Source organism: Sturnus vulgaris, chromosome 6 (genome assembly GCF_052056855.1).
Source record: "Sturnus vulgaris isolate bStuVul1 chromosome 6, bStuVul1.hap1, whole genome shotgun sequence".
NCBI lineage: Eukaryota > Metazoa > Chordata > Aves > Passeriformes > Sturnidae > Sturnus > Sturnus vulgaris.
This window is the reverse complement of record NC_142248.1, coordinates 31,213,697-31,231,669: the sequence shown is the minus strand read 5'-3', so window position 1 is coordinate 31,231,669 and position 17,973 is coordinate 31,213,697. Positions and strand designations below refer to the sequence as shown.

General features: G+C 35.0%; 1 protein-coding gene across 3 annotated transcripts in view; it reads left to right on the top strand.

Annotated features, from left to right (window-relative positions):
- Positions 1-17,973, top strand: part of EML5 (EMAP like 5) — a 101,476-nt gene that overhangs the window by 43,912 nt on the left and 39,591 nt on the right. For 2 of the 3 annotated variants that reach the window (XM_088167451.1, XM_088167450.1), the window contains exons 14-22: positions 4,468-4,654; positions 6,429-6,534; positions 7,757-7,850; positions 9,480-9,580; positions 11,502-11,704; positions 12,787-12,898; positions 13,852-13,979; positions 15,377-15,518; positions 17,270-17,422. In XM_088167451.1, coding sequence (XP_088023577.1) covers positions 4,468-4,654; positions 6,429-6,534; positions 7,757-7,850; positions 9,480-9,580; positions 11,502-11,704; positions 12,787-12,898; positions 13,852-13,979; positions 15,377-15,518; positions 17,270-17,422 — 1,226 coding nt within the window. The remainder of the gene's footprint in view (positions 1-4,467; positions 4,655-6,428; positions 6,535-7,756; positions 7,851-9,479; positions 9,581-11,501; positions 11,705-12,786; positions 12,899-13,851; positions 13,980-15,376; positions 15,519-17,269; positions 17,423-17,973) is intronic. The other variant, XM_088167452.1, reaches the window with a different exon arrangement.

Here is a 17,973-nt window from a genome sequence, read left to right as displayed (position 1 = left end):
TTTAAAATTTGGTCTGAGAATAAAACCAAATGATCCTAAAGAAGATGTAGCACAAGCAAGGGCCCTGGATCTTTGGTATTATTGTTATTTCCTTCACAACAGAAGTGAAGCTTGACCAGAATATCCAGGAATGACCAGAAGTAGAATATCCTGTTGAGTTCTGTCTGGTTACCCAATGGGCATCAAGAAAACTAATGAAGAATCCATGCTGAACAACAGATTTTTCTCAATGTCCAGGCTGTTAACTTTAAAGTGACCCACATCCAAGTGAGTAATAGGCATATTCTCTGATTCAGGAAGTCTGCTTTTCTTCATCTTTCTTTAGCTGCAATGGAAATGTCTTGGATGTTCCTTGAAAATGTAAGAAGTGGTGCTTTTTTTAATTAGGCGAGTCGGAAGCTCTTTTTCTTTTCTTTTGTTTTTGAGCTTGTTAGTCTTGTGTTTTGAATTTGTCAACTGCCTTGAAAGACAAATTTCTAAAAATCTCCTGCTAACCTGTAAGAAATCTCTTAAACCTCTGGTTACTTCCTGTTTTGGAAGGGAATAAAATTCAGAGTATGTGAACCATCTTCTGACAAATATGAATGAGGAAAGAACTTCTATAAGTGTCTTCTTTCTCTAAGAGATCAGGTGCAGTCATGATCATAAACACGTTTTTAAATTGGTGTACAAATCTGGCCTCTTTTTGATTTTTCCTGTATTTTAATTCTGCCATGTCTTTGGCAGGGTGGTGGTTCAGAAACATGAACTATTCAGAACCTTTTTCTTGGACTTTATGCTTATAATGCTTTCTTTTTGCTGACAGGACATAAGGATGCACATACAATACTCTTGCCATGTATTCTCTCAGAGCTATGCTGTTGATTTCACAAGAATTTTTTTTTAATATATTTTTGAATATTTATAGAATCATAGAATGATTTTTCAATATGCAAAGTATTTAAGCTCAATCTAGTTTCAGGATATTCACTGAACTAACCTTAGTGTAAGATGATACCTGCTAACAGTTTCATGATGATTTGGGAATGCTCTGTAAGGAGAGCCTTATAACACCTTGCATGGATTCCTACAAGTACCTACAAATAATATCTGAAGGGAATAGCCTATGAATGGGTCCTCTTGAGAAAACTACTGATATGCAGAATATTTTTTTATAAAATAGGTCTCTATCTTTAGTCTCTACTAAAGACTCTGTTCTCAGTCATGTTAGTTTGACATTTGGTTCTTGAAGAGATTTTTGGGAGAGGGTTGGGCTGCATGTGGGAACTTCCCACATACACCTTGAAGACTAACATGCAAATTTTGAAACTCTTACAGGATTAGACAAGCTATGGACATTGACTTTTCCCAGAGAGGACAGTACTTGTGAAGTTGCCTGTTAGTGGGATATAGGTGTGTAACCTGCAAATGTGGGTAGGGTTCAGCTTCAGGTGACAGAATTCAGTGATGTGCTCAAAAGGAGATGATTTTATGTGTATATCTAAACTTCCATCAAAGTCATTGGAGATCCAGTCAGTGGAGCATAAGGAGTGATTTGGCTCAGCTAAAATGAAATGCTGATGGCTGGCCAGCTGAGCAGCCCTGCAGGCTCAACTGAGTGTATTGAATAAAACACTGTTGATTAAAATGTAGGCGTTAATGTATCTGACAAATGTGTGAACACCTATGTTTACATGTCTTAATCTCAAATTGAATGCAGCGCCTGCTATTCATGACTTTGGTAATGGCAATTATCTTTCCATATGTAGCACTGAGGAAGCTACAGCTTCTTCATAATAGTTGCTGTCATATTAACCTGAATCAATCCTGGATAATTAACTATGGCAGAGTGCAGTTTTATTTCTTATTGTGCCTTGTTTTATATTATCCAGTAACTATAATACAGAACTTGCTTTCATTATTATTTAATTTATATTTGCTAATCAAGATGCTTTGTAAATTGTTTTGGTTTGTTTTCCACATGTGAATAATTAATTTCTCTTAATGCTTTTTCAGAGATTAGCTAATAATCTCAGTTCTAAATTGGTTTAATAATATGGAGATATAAGTATTTTGGAGCTGTGTAGAATATTCTTAGGGAATGATCTTCTACATTGAAGTATGCTTCTTTTCATTGCTCTTTAACCTAGGCCCATTACTTTCCCTCTGGTGAAAAATACCCATATTGTCAAGCAGTTAGTAAACTGGCACATGGGAAAGGCCAAATGTGTTTAATTTGGTGGCAAAGAGTCTTTGTTGGCACTGCTTGATATATTGGCAAAATATGTTGCATTTTAATTGTAAACAACTGATTGTACTAATTTTTGTAATAACTAGAGGAAATTAACAATAATTAACTTTTATCACAAGAAGTTATGAGTAATAAGAACTATTTTACTGCATCCTAGATACATTTTGGATATTTTGAGTAGTGCTGAGATACATAGCATTAATTTACTCAGATTCACTAGGTTTAACTTAGGCAATTGTTATGATGTGCTGGGAAAATTCTGAGTTTCTGGGTTGTATGTAGGAGGACCTAAAACCCTTTTGCTGTCTTCATACCTTTCACTTTTATAGGTGACTGCTAAGCTTGCAAGAAATTGCTCAGTTTCTTTCAGCATGCATATTTTCATAGATGTTGGGTTTTGGTTTGGTTTTTTTGTTTGTTTGTTCTGGGGTTTTTTGTAATATTCTCCTTTAGGGTCAATATTTGGCCTTTTTTTTTTTTTAAATTACTCTGTGCTTGCAAAGAGTGTGTTTAGCAGAGCACAGTGCAGAGCGAAGCACAGGAAAATGATGTCTGAGCAACAATAAGTTCAGGCATCTTCTTTGGTGCTGTGACTGCCTTTAAAATCCCTGCTCCCAAATGAGTGTTGTCATGTACTTAAAATGGTGATGTTACATACGGTGATAGGTTATTTTTGTTTTCTTTCTTCATAGTTACTGTAGGTCATTGTATATTCTGTTCCTTACATCTAAGAAGGCTGCAAGCAGACAGCACTTTGGGTTAGGCAGAAATCATCTCCAAAACATCTGCACACCAGGGGAAGGTTGTTAGTGAAGGATGAAAGTGGAGGGAGAGCAAAGCAGCACTGGAGAGCCTGCACTTGTGTTGTGAGTCTAAATTGTTGGTCACTTCGAGAAGAGCAGGGAGCAGACATAGCTGAGCCTCAGATCAAATGTGAAGAGAGATTCTGCTAGATACCTTGAAGGGACAATAACTCAGGAGACACTGAAAAGTTGCTGGACTAGGATCAAATCTGGAGTTAAGAATCTGCATGTGAATACCAATCTAAACAGTGAGTTGAAGGGAGCGTTATTTAAAGGCTTTGTTTCTGTGCTGTCACAATTTTTTCTGGTTTAAGAAGTTCACGACTCTATTTTTGTGATCTAATTAGACCCAGCTTTGGACTTCACAGCGTGTCAGACAGTACAAAGCTGGGGGGAGAGGCTGGCAGACCCAATGGCTGTGCTGCCATCTGGAGAGACCTGGACAGGTTAGAGAACTGGGCAGGGAGGAGTTTCATGATCTTCCAAAAGTTTGAGATGCAAGTTCGTGAAATTCAATATTCTTCTTCTGGGGAACAGTGGCCCTGGATTATCTGCTGGTCTGTTTAAAAACTTTGTGTGGTGATCTTAGTAATTTTTCTCTAATCACAGCCAATGACATAAATACCATTGTGTGTAATGTAGGTGAGCCAAAAGAAATACATTGTATCAAATCTGCTTCAAGTATGTGCTCTGTTGTTTTCCAGTAATGCATAGATCTAGTGTTTACAAACATGGATCCATGGTTTTTGGAATATGCATTAAACTAAAGTTGGTCAGCTGCCTTACAGATTCATTGCTTCCCCAGTGCATATGGTTGCACTGTGTACGTAAGGAAAGATGTACATAACTCCATGATCTTAGTCAGTCCTCAGAAGAAATTGGTGTACTGAGATAGTGCATACACACCTCACTTGGGAATTAGGCTACTCATGCCAGTTCTTGTATCACTAAGAAAACAGACAGGTTTTCCTTCAAAAAAAGAAACTCTTCTAGAAAAAAATTGTGCATTTGTTTTCTGTTGTCAAGTTTCCAGAAGCTATGATGTTTTGCTGCCTGATTTTTGAGCAGTAGGAAATAACCATAACTAATACTTTGGACATTTTCTCCTTCACTTAACTACATGTTGCATGCCCAACTTCTCCATGTGGTCTGAAAAAATTACTAGCTATTACTTTCTCTTCTAAACTAGCTGTGGAAAGTAACAATTAAGTGCCACTTTTACACTAGTGCTTGTGCTACTGATGTCTGAACAGTGAATTAGATTAAGAAATTGGCGTTTCTTTAAGAACGGGAAAGTATATTCATAATTTTAAACCACCCAAACAGTAATTGGTAAGTAATGTTTTACATGCACAAAATGAATGCAGCATAATTTCATCCGTTTCAGTACATGTGGTGATGAGTTTGGTGAGCAGGCCTTTTTTGTTTAATTAGTTACAGAGGTTACGACTGTCGAAGCAATCTGTTTTACACGCAGACGGGGGAGATTGTTTACCACGTGGCGGCCGTGGGCGTCGTGTACAACCGGCAGCAGAACACGCAGCGCTTCTATCTGGGCCACGACGATGACATTCTCTGCCTTGCCATCCATCCCCTAAAGGATTATGTGGCTACAGGCCAGGTGGGAGGCACGGTCATCTACAGTAACCTTCTGAAGTTGTTATACTGAATTTAGAAAGGCCTTGGGGGTCTTTGGGGGAAGAGCGTCCAGCCCACATTTATTCAGGTGAATTTATTCAGGGCTGCATTTCTGCTGCAGATGGAATCATGGTAAAAAGCTGACACAGAAATGGTCTTTTACAGTTATTTATATTATAAGTTATTTATGTTTTAAGAGTCTATAGTCCATAGTTTTTCTGAACCTCACTTAAAGCTATGAATAGAATATTTTTTATTCAAAATTGTTGCAGCTTCTTGATAATAGGTGGAAGAAATGTGCAGATAAAATATATTTTTTTAATATCTTTTTTTGTGAAGTTAGATATATTAACATTGCATTAATTTACTGTTTTGTAGTATGAAATGAGCACTTGTTACTGTCTAGCATTTCATTTTAATGCATTTTGTTTTTCATTATCACCTGTACACAAACTATGTACTGTTTGTGCATACAAAGTTGAGTTTATTTTATAATACTTGTAATAGTTAATTTTATCTTTTGCCAGACAGTTATTTTAGGTAAATTATTTTCACTCGTGTTTTCAGACAAATAAGTGTTCTGGTAAATACTTATACACTAGGACTTGAAGGTTTGAGCTGATGTTTCAGAGTTTTTTATTTATGCTTATAATTTTTATTATTGCTGCTCTTGTTATTGTATAATAAATTGGAAAATATGAACTGAATTTTTTAATAGAAATAAACTTTTGTTTATTTCTGTTATTATTTATTACTTTTCATTATTTATTGCTCTTGATTTCTATAAAAATGTTGAGATTAACATAACTCTGTAGGCCAGTTAAAAAATTAACCCTAAATGTAAGAATTGAGTAGTTGATTTAATTTTGGAGTAGTAAAGGCTATGAATAAAAATGTCCCTGAATTTACAATAACTTAGGCTATCAGCAGAAAGATATACTCCATTATATACTGTTTTATACATACACATTATATACTGTTGTATACTATAAAGAAACCAGGTAATGCAGTAATCAAATTCCTCATGCCAACCTGGTTCAGATCTTCCTGATAGTGGATGTTCTGAAAAGCTTTACAAATATTTCATGTTAAGTTTGTGACAAAACCAGAAATAGATCCTAGTTTTTCTGAGCCTTAAATGCAAGAGCTTTCTTCTGGTTTTGCAACCTTTTAATTTGTGCACTGAGGTGCAAAATCCTTGGAAGAGCAAATAATCTTTTAAGTGCTGACTAATAGTGCTTTTGTACATAGGTGAAAAGAGCAAGCTATATTCCATTTTTAACCAGGTTTGTTACCTACATTAGTGTATTCTAGTGGAAATTACTCCACAGGTATCAGTGTATTAGAATCTGCCTTGTAATGACACCAGAAAGCAGCAGAAGTCACCTTGATTTCTGAAACATAGAGAAGCTGACATGCTAGCAATAAAAATAACCTTTTTATTTTTAGACAGGGAATGATTGATGAAAAAGTGATGGAATAAATATGCTACAGTGCAATCAATTAAGGGCTTCTCCCCCCCACCAGGAGGACTTCAGTTAATTGTGATTAATGTGCCTAAGTCAGCTGGGAAGTGGTATTTGGGAAGCAGCAATAGGAATAATGTTCTGCTAGCCAGGCAGCAGTAATACTAGGAAAATTCTATCACTGTATTTTTTTTCAAAAACTTTTTGACGGAATTCTTAATACTTTTTAAGTAATTGTGTAAAATAACTGAGAAACGGAAAAAAAATGGTTATGAATATGTATACTTTCAGGTTGGTCGAGATTCCTCAATACACATTTGGGATACAGAAACAATAAAGCCACTCTCAGTATTAAAGGGCTATCACCAGTATGGTGTTTGTGCTGTTGATTTTTCAGGTAATAAGTATTTATTTATTTATTTAAACTTTTCCTTTGTGAAAATACAAGATAATTGAGAAACTGGGGGTTCCTTTACACTGAAAATTTGGTATTAAAAATAGTCTCCAGTGTTCAATGTCAAATGAGAGACACTGTCTTAAAATGAACATTCATTAGGAAGATCTCCTTTGGAGTCTTGCACATAGGAATTCCGAGAGCAGCTACTGTCCTGTTTAACAGCTGAGCTGAGCACTTCAGAATTTCTTTTGGTTGTACGAGGCAGGTGCACAGATCTGGAGTGTTGTGTCTGCTTGACAACTGTAAGAAGCTTTTTGGAGCAAATTGATCAGGCATGCAATGTTTTTAAAATTAAATCCTGAAAGCCATGTGGGCAGCACACTGAGACATTCACGAAGTCCAGTCAGGGAGTTGTTCTGGTCAGAAACACAGGCTCTCTCTCCATCTTAAAATAACGTAAGACTAACAGTTACATCCCTTGAGATTTTTACACGCCCTCCATTAAATTCCCGTACCAATATTAAATTTCGTCTGCTCCACTAACTTCTATTCATTCTTTAATTGTTTGGATTTACTGGATAAGATCTCTGAACTCACAGCGAGGATGTGTGATCACAAAGATGTATGGTTTGTGGTCTTTCATGCTTCTTACTTTTGTTCTCCTTCTTCAAGATATGAATCTCATTTCTCAAATTCTGGCATGGATATATAGCAATTCCAAAAATGGATACATGTCAGAAAGTCATTGATCTTGAGTGAGCACAAACATCTTGTTTATTGAAGGTTAATGTGGAACATGTGTCAAAACTTTTCCAAGACTTCATAGTACTACTAAGTTTAAGGGCATTTCACAAATTTCATGGTATGGCTTCAGTGCTTTCCTGTTCAGGAATGGACAGAGATTTTCAGAGTTAACATTTTCACAAGAACAACCTGTGGTGAATGTTTTTATGCAACTATGTCAGCAGCTAACTTAACAAGGGGTTTAATATGAACAGAGGGCATCAAAGTTCAAATTTGAGATAGGATAATTTAAAGTCCCACACTTCATCCAAGTTTAAAAGCAAATAGATGAAAAAACATGCCTCTAAAAACATCATATGCTTATTTACTTGTTTGTACATTCTTCTTATTTGTGAAGTTATAATATTTTTAATATGGTTTCTTATTTTTGCAACATAGTTATCTATCTACTCTCTTAATGATAAATATATTATTCTAGCGGATGGGAAACGATTGGCTTCTGTTGGAATAGATGACAATCACACTATTGTACTCTGGGATTGGAAGAAAGGAGAAAAGCTTTCAGCAGTAAGGTAGGAATTTAACTATGTTTTAAAATATGTGCCTAGATTTACTATCAAATGACAGTAAGGAAAATATATTCATTAAAGAATGAGAATTCTCTAATAAATTAGCAGTTTCTATTTTGTGAGTGATGCAGGCATTGACATTTATGTCATGTTAAAACCTTTCTGTGGAAAGAAGTAAATGAAGGTCTGATAATCAACAAGAACTATTACAGTTACTGTTCAACTGGTGAAGAAGATGGCAGAGAAGACATTGCTGTGTTCTGGAATATTTTCTTTCAAGCTCTTTGCACTTCTGTTTACTTTCTTAAAGATGGTGATATATGATATGTTCAGATCTTTTTCATTAGAGGTCACACCTTTCTTGGGATATTCATTTGCAGTTGTTTTGCAGACTTCTTTTTTCTTCAGGGTTCTTTCCTTTTCCTTTCTCAGTCCTGACCAGACTAATCTAATTTTAGAGCAGTAGTGTGAGAGAGTTTTGTCCCATTCTGTCTGGATTCAGTGCTTATACTCTAGACATTGTTCTAGGTAAATTTAAAAAAGATTTATTACTCTCTGCAGTACAATTAAAAAAGTGTCAGCTTCCCTTTCAACCCTTTCATCATAAGTAATTATTGCTTTTTAATTTCATTTACTCTCATTTTATTTTTAAACACATGTTAACTTTCTTATCCACTGAAGAATGAAAATTCTGAATAGATGATGTAGACAATGAACAGATACTTGGCAAAAGTCCTGTTAGCTTGGCTTTTCTGAAGACATTTGTCTGCCATTCACCTAATTTTTTTTTGTTTGTTTCTCCCACCCATACAAAGGAATTGATTAGAATTTTTGAGAGCAGCACGTGTACTTTGAAGATGACTCTGAGTTTGGAAAAAAACTTTTTCATGCTTTCAGCCAGTAGTTCATCTAGTGGTCTGAAAGGACAGAAAATAAAAGATTATTTCTACTTTTGAAAAAGGAGGAAAAATTAGGGACTGGGGGCTCTTCTGCAATTTAAACAAAGAAAAACAACCTGAAAGCATAGCTTTGCATAGATAGCAAACATAATCAAAAGCTGTTTTTCAAACTCTAGGACTGAAGCAAAGCATTAGCTTTATAGAAACATAGTAAGAAATCTAAAACACAAGAGGTTTTAATACTTTTAGAACCAGCTAATTTCCATTAAAGATGTAACAGCAGCATAAAATTTTTTCTAAGAAAAACAGAAACACCAGCTAAATGATGAATGACAATGGCACTTTGTTTTCAAAATAAGTGAATTTAAAATAAGATTTGTGACTACTCCTTTATGTGTCATTATGAGCTGGCAAAGATCTAAATGTCATATACTCAAACTAAATGCAAATATATTTTCTTTTGCAAAGAAAATACTTCCTAGTGCCTCTTTGAAGTAATATAATTACTCACCTTGGAAACTGAAGGCTAATGAAAATAGAACAAGACTCAGTATGTTGCTTCTTTAACTTTCTAGTCGCTCATAATAAACTATTAGTAATGATTTGAAAGTAAATGTTAGCAAGATAGAGCAGGTATACATAAAAATAAAACAAACAAAAAAACCCCCTCCCAAACCTGTTTAAAATATTAAGAGTTATACTTTCATTTAAATTATTTTGCTTTGCATTTCAGGGGAAGCAAAGATAAGATTTTTGTTGTTAAGATTAATCCTTACATGCCTGATAAATTGATTACAGTTGGAATTAAACACATGAAATTCTGGCGGAGAGCAGGTAAGAGCACTTTTCAGAATTAGAGCATTTTCAGTTACTGGCAGTGTAACTATTGATCATTTACTGTATGTTTCGTGCATGAAAGGCAAATATTTTCTCTCTATATCTCTTAGTTAGTGTTGCCCTAGCAGTAATAATGTTAATTGGCATTATGGCAGTAGTGGAAATTTTTTAAGATCATCTGCCATGGAGCTAACGTGAGTAGAAAAGACCCTGCATTTTCTACTGTCTGTTTTTATATCTAGTAATAATATGACATGTCTGAAAATTTTACCGTGCTTCTCTAAAATCATAGACCAGTTTTTGGAAGAAAAACCTTTACAGCACATATGCTGTTAAAAGGCACAAATATAAATAAGGTTATAAAAAAATTCACATACAAAATTCAGACAAAGTACTTGAAGAGGACACATCCAGTTGTTGATCTTGAGAATTAATAACCAGGGTTATTTCTGCATGAGAAATTTTGAACAGTGAAAAAGCCATTCCCTGATACTTGTGTGAACATCATTGTTTCACACCTCATAGGTAAAGACATATGTGCAGTGACTAACTTATCTGCTAAGAATGTTCTAATTGTTCATGCAGAATTTATGCACATTAGCTCACATGAGTCCTGATAAAGATTAATTATATAGAGGAAACTCTGTGATGAAAAAAATTACACTGTTTTTCTCAGTTCTAGCTCCAACAGAAATTAATCAAGATTGCCTGAGAGCAAGGTGTTGAAGTCTGTGTAAATTATTAATTTTCACAATTGAGCTTGCTATCTGTAGAAAGAACAAAGTGTCTCAGAATATTTACTAAAAGAGCTACTGGAAATTCTTTAGAAAGATATCCTAGCTATGATAAAAGCTTGGACATGGTGATTTTGAAGAAAGGAAATTGTTTAAAACGGTGCTTTGCTCTGTGGCACTGCTCAGCCAGAGGAATCAGATTTCTCTAATGCTGCAGCCCATCTGTGTGAAATGTCACTGGCACACTGGTGAGGCAGTGACCTCCCCAGGAAACACACCCAGTGTTTGTGTGAGGAGTTGAGTATCAGTGCACCTGAACAAATGCCAGCTTTCTGAAATGTGCAGTAGAGCAGGTGCTCTTGCTGGAGAAGTGACATGAAGAACATGCTCTGGACTAGCTTGTCATCAGTGCCTGCTAAGGGCAGGGCGTTCCAAGATCTGGTGTCTCAGTGCAAGAGCAATATGAGGTGTCAGATCCTGAGAGAATTCTGTGTTATACCACATGAAGTTTCCCTGCTTTGTTTTATATCATTGTGATGATATAAATCTGTCTATCCAGCAAGAAGTTACTGTGTGCTATAACTGCCAAATGATTTTAGATATGAAAGAATTATAAAATTTATATATATCTGTAACGTTTCTATTATCCATAGGCTTCTATAAGGAAACCTCTAAAATAAAGTTAGAAATCCTCTCACTGAACATCATGAAAAAAGTGGGATAGGAAGATCTAAACTTTTTTCTTTTTTTCATAGTTTCTATGAACTGTGTGTGGTAGATATTAATTCTTTTGTTTAGATGCAATTTTACAAATGCATATTTAGATGCAAGTTTACACATTTTGTCTGTATATGTCTATGTGAGTATATGTACTTATTCAAATCCAGATTCAAGTAATAAGTTATAAGTAAGGTGGGGTCTTTAGAGTTTTGGGGTTTTTTTGTTTGGTGGGTTTTGGTTTGGGTTTTTTTGTTTTTTTTTTTTTTTTTTTTTGGTTGGTTTTGGTTTTTATTGTAGTGAAAGTTGACAAATAATAAAATTTATTTTGTGAGATCTCAAACTCATTTTTTTGGAGAGCATGGGAGGACTAAAAGAGAAGGACTTATTGCTCTGGGTATGGTTATATAGTTCTTGTACTATAGTTCCAAGCAGATGTCTAATGACTTGTTTTTGGTCTGAACCAGGAGGAGGACTAATTGGGAGAAAGGGCTGCATAGGTGCATTGGGAAGAACTGACACAATGATGTGTGCAGTGTATGGCTGGACAGAAGAAATGGCGTTCTCTGGAACCTCCACGGGGGATGTGTGTATTTGGAGAGATGTGTTTCTCATAAAAACTGTCAAAGCACATGATGGTCCTGTGTTCAGCATGCACGCATTGGAAAAAGTAAATAAACTGCTCATTGCTTTTTTTATGTCTGGACAAAAAAAGTCTATGATAAAACTAAACCTTTCCCAGATTCAGGAATCCATGTCCTTATTTTCATTACAGAAAAGCCTTATGTGCTCCAGATTCAAAATAGTGTTTTATGCATTAATGCAAAATAGTGTTTATGCAGTCTCTTATTCTTGTTATGTAGCATGCTTTTTCTCAAACCCTTGTGGTCAGTGACATTCAGTAATTTTCATAACCTCTTACTGAAGAAATAACAGGAACTGATTTAAGCATCAGTAAATTCAGTGGAATATGCAAGCTTGTTAAAGGAAGACCATACTTGCACTATTTTGTGCTGTAATTACTGTCTACCCATAGATGAATTCAATCTGTAGATCATTAAGTACTTTCTCCAGATTCTGAGTTTCTTTTTACCCCAGGGAAGCCTTTAAGCATGTGCTTAAATATGGATGAGTGTTCCCGTTTGTGTCTTTAAAGTTATGTATATGTTGGGGTTTTCCTAGGTTAGACCAAGACACTCCACCTCCCAATATTTGTGTTTCAGAAAAGTAGCATTGGACAACAGATGTGTTATTCATACTGCAAGAACTGAGGGAAAGAACTAATGATTTCAGTATCAACCATACCTGTTGCTTTTTAAAATATCTATATATAATTTTTAAAGATAGCATGGCAGAAATGTGCATATATTTGAAAAATATAATTACTAATCAAATTTGTGCAGTACTAAGTCAGGTTTTGTGTAATGAGAAGAGATGCCAAAGGAATATGAAGGCTAAATATCAAGGAAAAACATTGCAGTATATTATCTTATTTTTCTAGAATGGTAGAAGCATACAGGTTAGAACTTCTTAATCCAGGCCATGTACATGCAATGTACAGAACTGTGCTGCCTTCATCAGGAGGAGAAATCATTCATTTTGTGGCTCCTGTTCTTTTCATCTCTAACATCTGTAGCTCTGTGCATTACAGTGTTGTATATGGTCCATTTTCAGTATTGGCAGAAATCACTGAAAAATTAAGGAAAGATAAAAATCAATTATAACTAGTGTTTTTTATTTCTTTTCCCCGAGGGATTTGTCACTGGAGGAAAGGATGGGGTAGTAGCTCTCTGGGATGATACCTTTGAACGTTGTCTCAAAACCTATGCCATCAAAAGGGCTGCCCTGGCTCCTGGATCCAAAGGTAACACAGACTTTATCCTATGTTTTGTTCTATTTTTAAGGTACTTCCTTTAGAAATCTTTGTGAAATTGCTTTCTCAAGTAAGAGGAAATCCACATTTGACATAATGAATACTAAAAATTTTTTTTAAGCTTTATTGATTCTAAATAAGTAATTTTTCTATTGGGATTAGAGTCATGTGTTGTAGGGTCTGGTTGCACATTTGGTGAGTGCAGGTCATAATATTTAGCTTACTATTAGCCTAAATTAATTGATCTGGATGTAAATTTTTTATCATCTAGGTGTTTTCTTGTTTTGTTTTGTTTTTATTAAAGTGGCCAACAAAAAGCCCATTATGTTTTGATCATGAAGTCTCTTGCCTGATCTTTTTTGTTTCGGAGAAAGGAAGGAATTCAGAATTGTGGTTAGTTTTGTAAGGTATTAGTAGTTAATTTTCTGTATATGGATATGTCTTTTGAAATAATTAAAGAATATTTTAATTCCTATATTTCCTGTTTCTACCACTTGATCTTAATGTTAATTTACAGTTGCCTTTATTTTCATTCTGAATAGCTTTTTCTCTTCCATTCCCTTAAAATTATGTTTGCTGTGCTCTAAAGTACATGATTTGATTTTCAAACATGATGAATGTAAATACTCATTAATGAAAACATTGTACTCCAGAGAGTCTCATTCTCATAGCTTGTTTACAAAAAGCTAGAATTTGAGGTACCATAATTGGTAGCAATATATTGCTATTGTTGATACTTCACATGCATAGAGTCAGGCTGATTAGGCTTCTTGATATATTGCTAAATCCTCCCAAATGAACCCAGACATGTTTCATGCTGGAATATTTTCACTGTTTATTACTGAGTAGATTTTTCTCTAGTGGGAATGTAATATACATAAGTGTGAAAAATCCTCTTTAAGGCAAACTTGAGAATCCCATCTTCTAACATTTTAATGTTCTAGGTCTCCTTTTAGAAGATAATCCTTCAATACGTGCCATATCGTTAGGACATGGTCATATTCTAGTGGGCACAAAGAATGGTGAAATATTGGAGGTGGATAAAAGTGGACCAATAACTCTGCTGGTTCAGGTATGTGTTAAATATCAGTCAAATTTGTCATACCACAAATATGATTTTATTTTTCAAGTAAGACTTGTGCAATAAGAAGCACTTTAACTACTAATGAAGTTAACGAGTTACTGTCACTTTTAGTTAGACTAGACCATTATGACTCCTTAATAAGCAAGATAGAATTTCATTACTAGTTTGTTCAATGAGTTAATCCTTCCAAACAAACCAAGATCATAGATGTGTTTTGAAAAAATAAGAAAAGTGTGTTAAACAGTAGGTCCTCCTCCAAATGCCTTATTAACTTCTCTTCAGTTCTAATTACTCTTATTTTTAAGAGTATTCTCCTTGCTGTTTGTTTTGAGATTTTACTTGTAATTATATAAAACATTTTGCCATACCAAACAAGTGCATTTTTTAAAGCTTGACTACTAAACAGATTTTTACATTGCATCAACATAGTATTTTCTTTCATAGTTAAATAAAAAACTCCGGATTCTCTCCTTTCAGAGTGGCCAGTGCAATAGATAAAGAACTGTATTTGTTAAAAGAAAATATTAGAACCTAAGGTAAAACAAAAACCTGGTTCATAGAATAGTTTGATTTGGAAGGGACCTTTAAAGGTCATCTTGTCCAAACCCCCTGCAGTAAGCAAGAACATCTTCAAAGAGATCAGATTGTTCAGAGCCCCATGCAGTCTGGCCATGGATGTTTCTGGGGATGGGGCATCTGCAACATCTCTGGGCAAGCTCCCCCAGTGCTTTACCGCCCTCGTCATAAGAAATGTCATTCTTCTATCTAGTCTGAATCTATCCTCTTTTACCTTTAGCCCATTACCCCTTTTCCTGTCACTACAAGCCTTCCTAAAAAGTGTCCCCATATTTCTCATAGGCCCCTTTAAGTACTGAGAGGCTGCAACAATACCTCCCTGAAGCCTTCTCTTCTCTAGGCTGAGCACCCCTCCTCTCTCAGCCTGACTTCTGGGAGAGGTGCTCCAGCCCTTTGATCCTTTCTGTGGCCCTCTTCTGGACCCATTCCAACAGGTCCATGTTCTCCTGTGCTGAGGACTCCAGAGACAGACACAGTACTGAAGTCTGACCAGAGTGCAATAGAGGAGCAGAATCCCCTCCTTTGACCTGCTGGTCACATTTCTTTTGATGCAGCCCAGGATACAGTTTGCTTTTTGGGTTGCAAGTGCACATTGCTAACTCATGTCCAGTTGGTTGTCCACCAAAACCTCCAAAGTGAATTTTTTTCAGGTGTTCTGTGTTTTTATTCAGATATTTATTATCCTCTAAATCATGCATGTTCTCTCTTTTTTTTCTTTTTTTTTTTTTTTTTTTTTTTACTGTCTTAAATGTATTATTTCATATTTCAATTTAAAATAAAAAGAAATCTAAATCATTGTGTTTTTTCAGGGTCACATGGAGGGGGAAGTTTGGGGTCTAGCTACTCATCCTCATTTACCTATTTGTGCCACTGTAAGTGATGACAAAACCTTAAGAATATGGGATTTATCTCCTAGCCATTGTATGTTAGCTGTTCGCAAATTGAAAAAGGGTAAGATGCTTAGTATGAAAAAATATTTACTGATGCAACTGACATTTACAAGCGTTATGAATCTTTTGAAAGCAGGACCTGAAAGCAGAATAAATTCCTTTCTCTTCTCAAATTATTTTACTTATGCTATGTTCAGCAGTTATGTAGCCCTTAAGCTAATGAATCTGTACAAAAAATTATGTATAGTACTGTTCTGAAGATTATTTGCAATTGTAACTTATTTAAGTCAATGAATTAACAATAAAAGTTGAGTCAATTGCATAAATGCTATATTGCTGCTGCAAGGCTTTTTTGAGACTTTGGATCTAGAAATTTTTGGAAGAAATCTTAGAAGAAATGTTGGCATTTTCTTCTTTGTGAATGTTTGAAGGATCTGGAAGGTTAAGAAAAGAGAAGTCATAGAATTTTTACTGGTTGTTTAGGATATAATTAAATTCTATTTTGACAGATGGAAAATCTGTTTTTAGTGGCATCATAGAAGGTAATTTTTTTTAGGATTAGATGAGACTTGGCCCTGACAAGCTTCTAATGCTCTGTATGCTTTGCTAGATAAAGGAATAACAGTCGGCTTTGTCTGTTTGGCATTCAGCAGTGCAGTTTGATTCAAACATAATGAGAAGCTTAATTGAAGATGATTTATATTGACAAAGTAAATGTAGAAGAGTTACAAGCTCACACAAGCAGGGATGAAACAAAAAGTTTCTAGTTGGTGAACTCTGTGCAAGTCTTAAAGCTGATATTTCTTAATATTTTAAAGAGTACTTTTGGCAAAAAAGTCTGTTGACCATTTGCTAATGAGACACATTTTGAGATGCTTTGGCAATCTTAAAAGTTCCTGTGTACTGTACAGAAAAAGATAGATTCTTCTGCAGACTGAGTAATGGAATTGAAATAATATTTGTTAATGATAAAAGTCAAGATCCAGTGACTCTAAGAAAAATGTATGTGTAGGCCAGGAGTAACTTAAGGAGCATAAGGCTGAGGATGTTGTTGAATGCAGGGTGACAATTACATGTGATAGTGAGGTATTTTTCCCAATACTTATTGCAGTATTCATGTAAATTACAAGACAAAAGTCAGGATATTTTTGGTGTGCATTTCTCATCTGTGTTTAGCTGAATGCAATTAAACTAAAAGTTGAGAATGGAGAAAGGAGCTACAGGATAATGAATGCAAAGCCTTGTAGTGAAGCCATCTAACTAAAGGATGCTGTATACAAGTTAATAAGAGGAAGAAATAGTAGGATAAAATATTTATGTTAACAGAAAATTCTAGAATGAAAATAAATGTATATAGGTTGACCATACAGAAATTTAAACTGGTAATTAGACTGTTTTTCAAACAACACCTGGCATGTTTATTGTGTCTTACTGTTTGTGATAGCAAATGACTGAATTCTGTGAATCCAGAGGGTCTTTTGCAGCTGTGTTCTCCTTATCAGAGCAAATGGTAACAAACAGGCAGCACCAGATACAAAGAAGGAGATCAAGTTAAAAATACACAGACAATAGTGATTAATCTGTATTACTAATGTAGAACAGATGTCAATTAATATGCAAATTCTTACATTCTGGGCCTGTGTACCTGTTCGTATGCTATTGCAGCTTGGAAATTATTTTGGCAGTATCTGGAAACTTCCTTGGAAGCTTTATAGCATAAGAATAGCTTTCCTTTAATAATGGAGAAATAGATCTGAAAGAAGGATAATGCGCTGTAAATGTGTCTAAATGCAATTCCTTAATTTCTCATAGGAGGCAGATGTTGCTGCTTTTCTCCTGATGGAAAAGCATTAGCTGTTGGTCTCAATGATGGAAGTTTTTTGATAGTTAATGCAGATACCCTGGAGGATTTGGTCTCTTTCCAGCACAGGAAAGATGTTATTTCAGAAATCAGATTTTCTCCTGGTAAGTGATTTTTTTTTTTAATGAAAATTTTAATATTAAGGTTGTTAAAGTAAGACTTATAACACTTAAGTGATAAAAGTAGTAAAGATTTGTAGTACTTTTGGATGTAAAAAATAGGTCAGCAAAACTAATACTAACATTTTGAAAGACCATGGTGTGAAGTCCTGTGTTGCTTGTTTAAGGATGACATTATTGGAATAGGTTTGCTTATAGTAACCTCCTGAATAAAACAGTCAGTTTTAAATAATGAATATCCAGCAGATCCCTAGGGTTCCACTTTATGAACTGCATAATTTTGGCACATCGATGAAGTTACTGTTAGCTAATAAGAATACTTGAAACTGATGTGTTGGAAACTTCTGGAAACGTTTTTTTTTTCTTATTCTTTCCCTCTTAACACTCTCAGTGAGGCTACGTTTTTTCCCAACATTATAGCTAATATTTTAGGAACTCAAAACACATAGCCTACTTCAGTTAAAATACTCATTTGCTGGAAAAATTTGATGCCAATTACTGCTACTAATTCTCATACAGCATTACTTTCTGTTTCC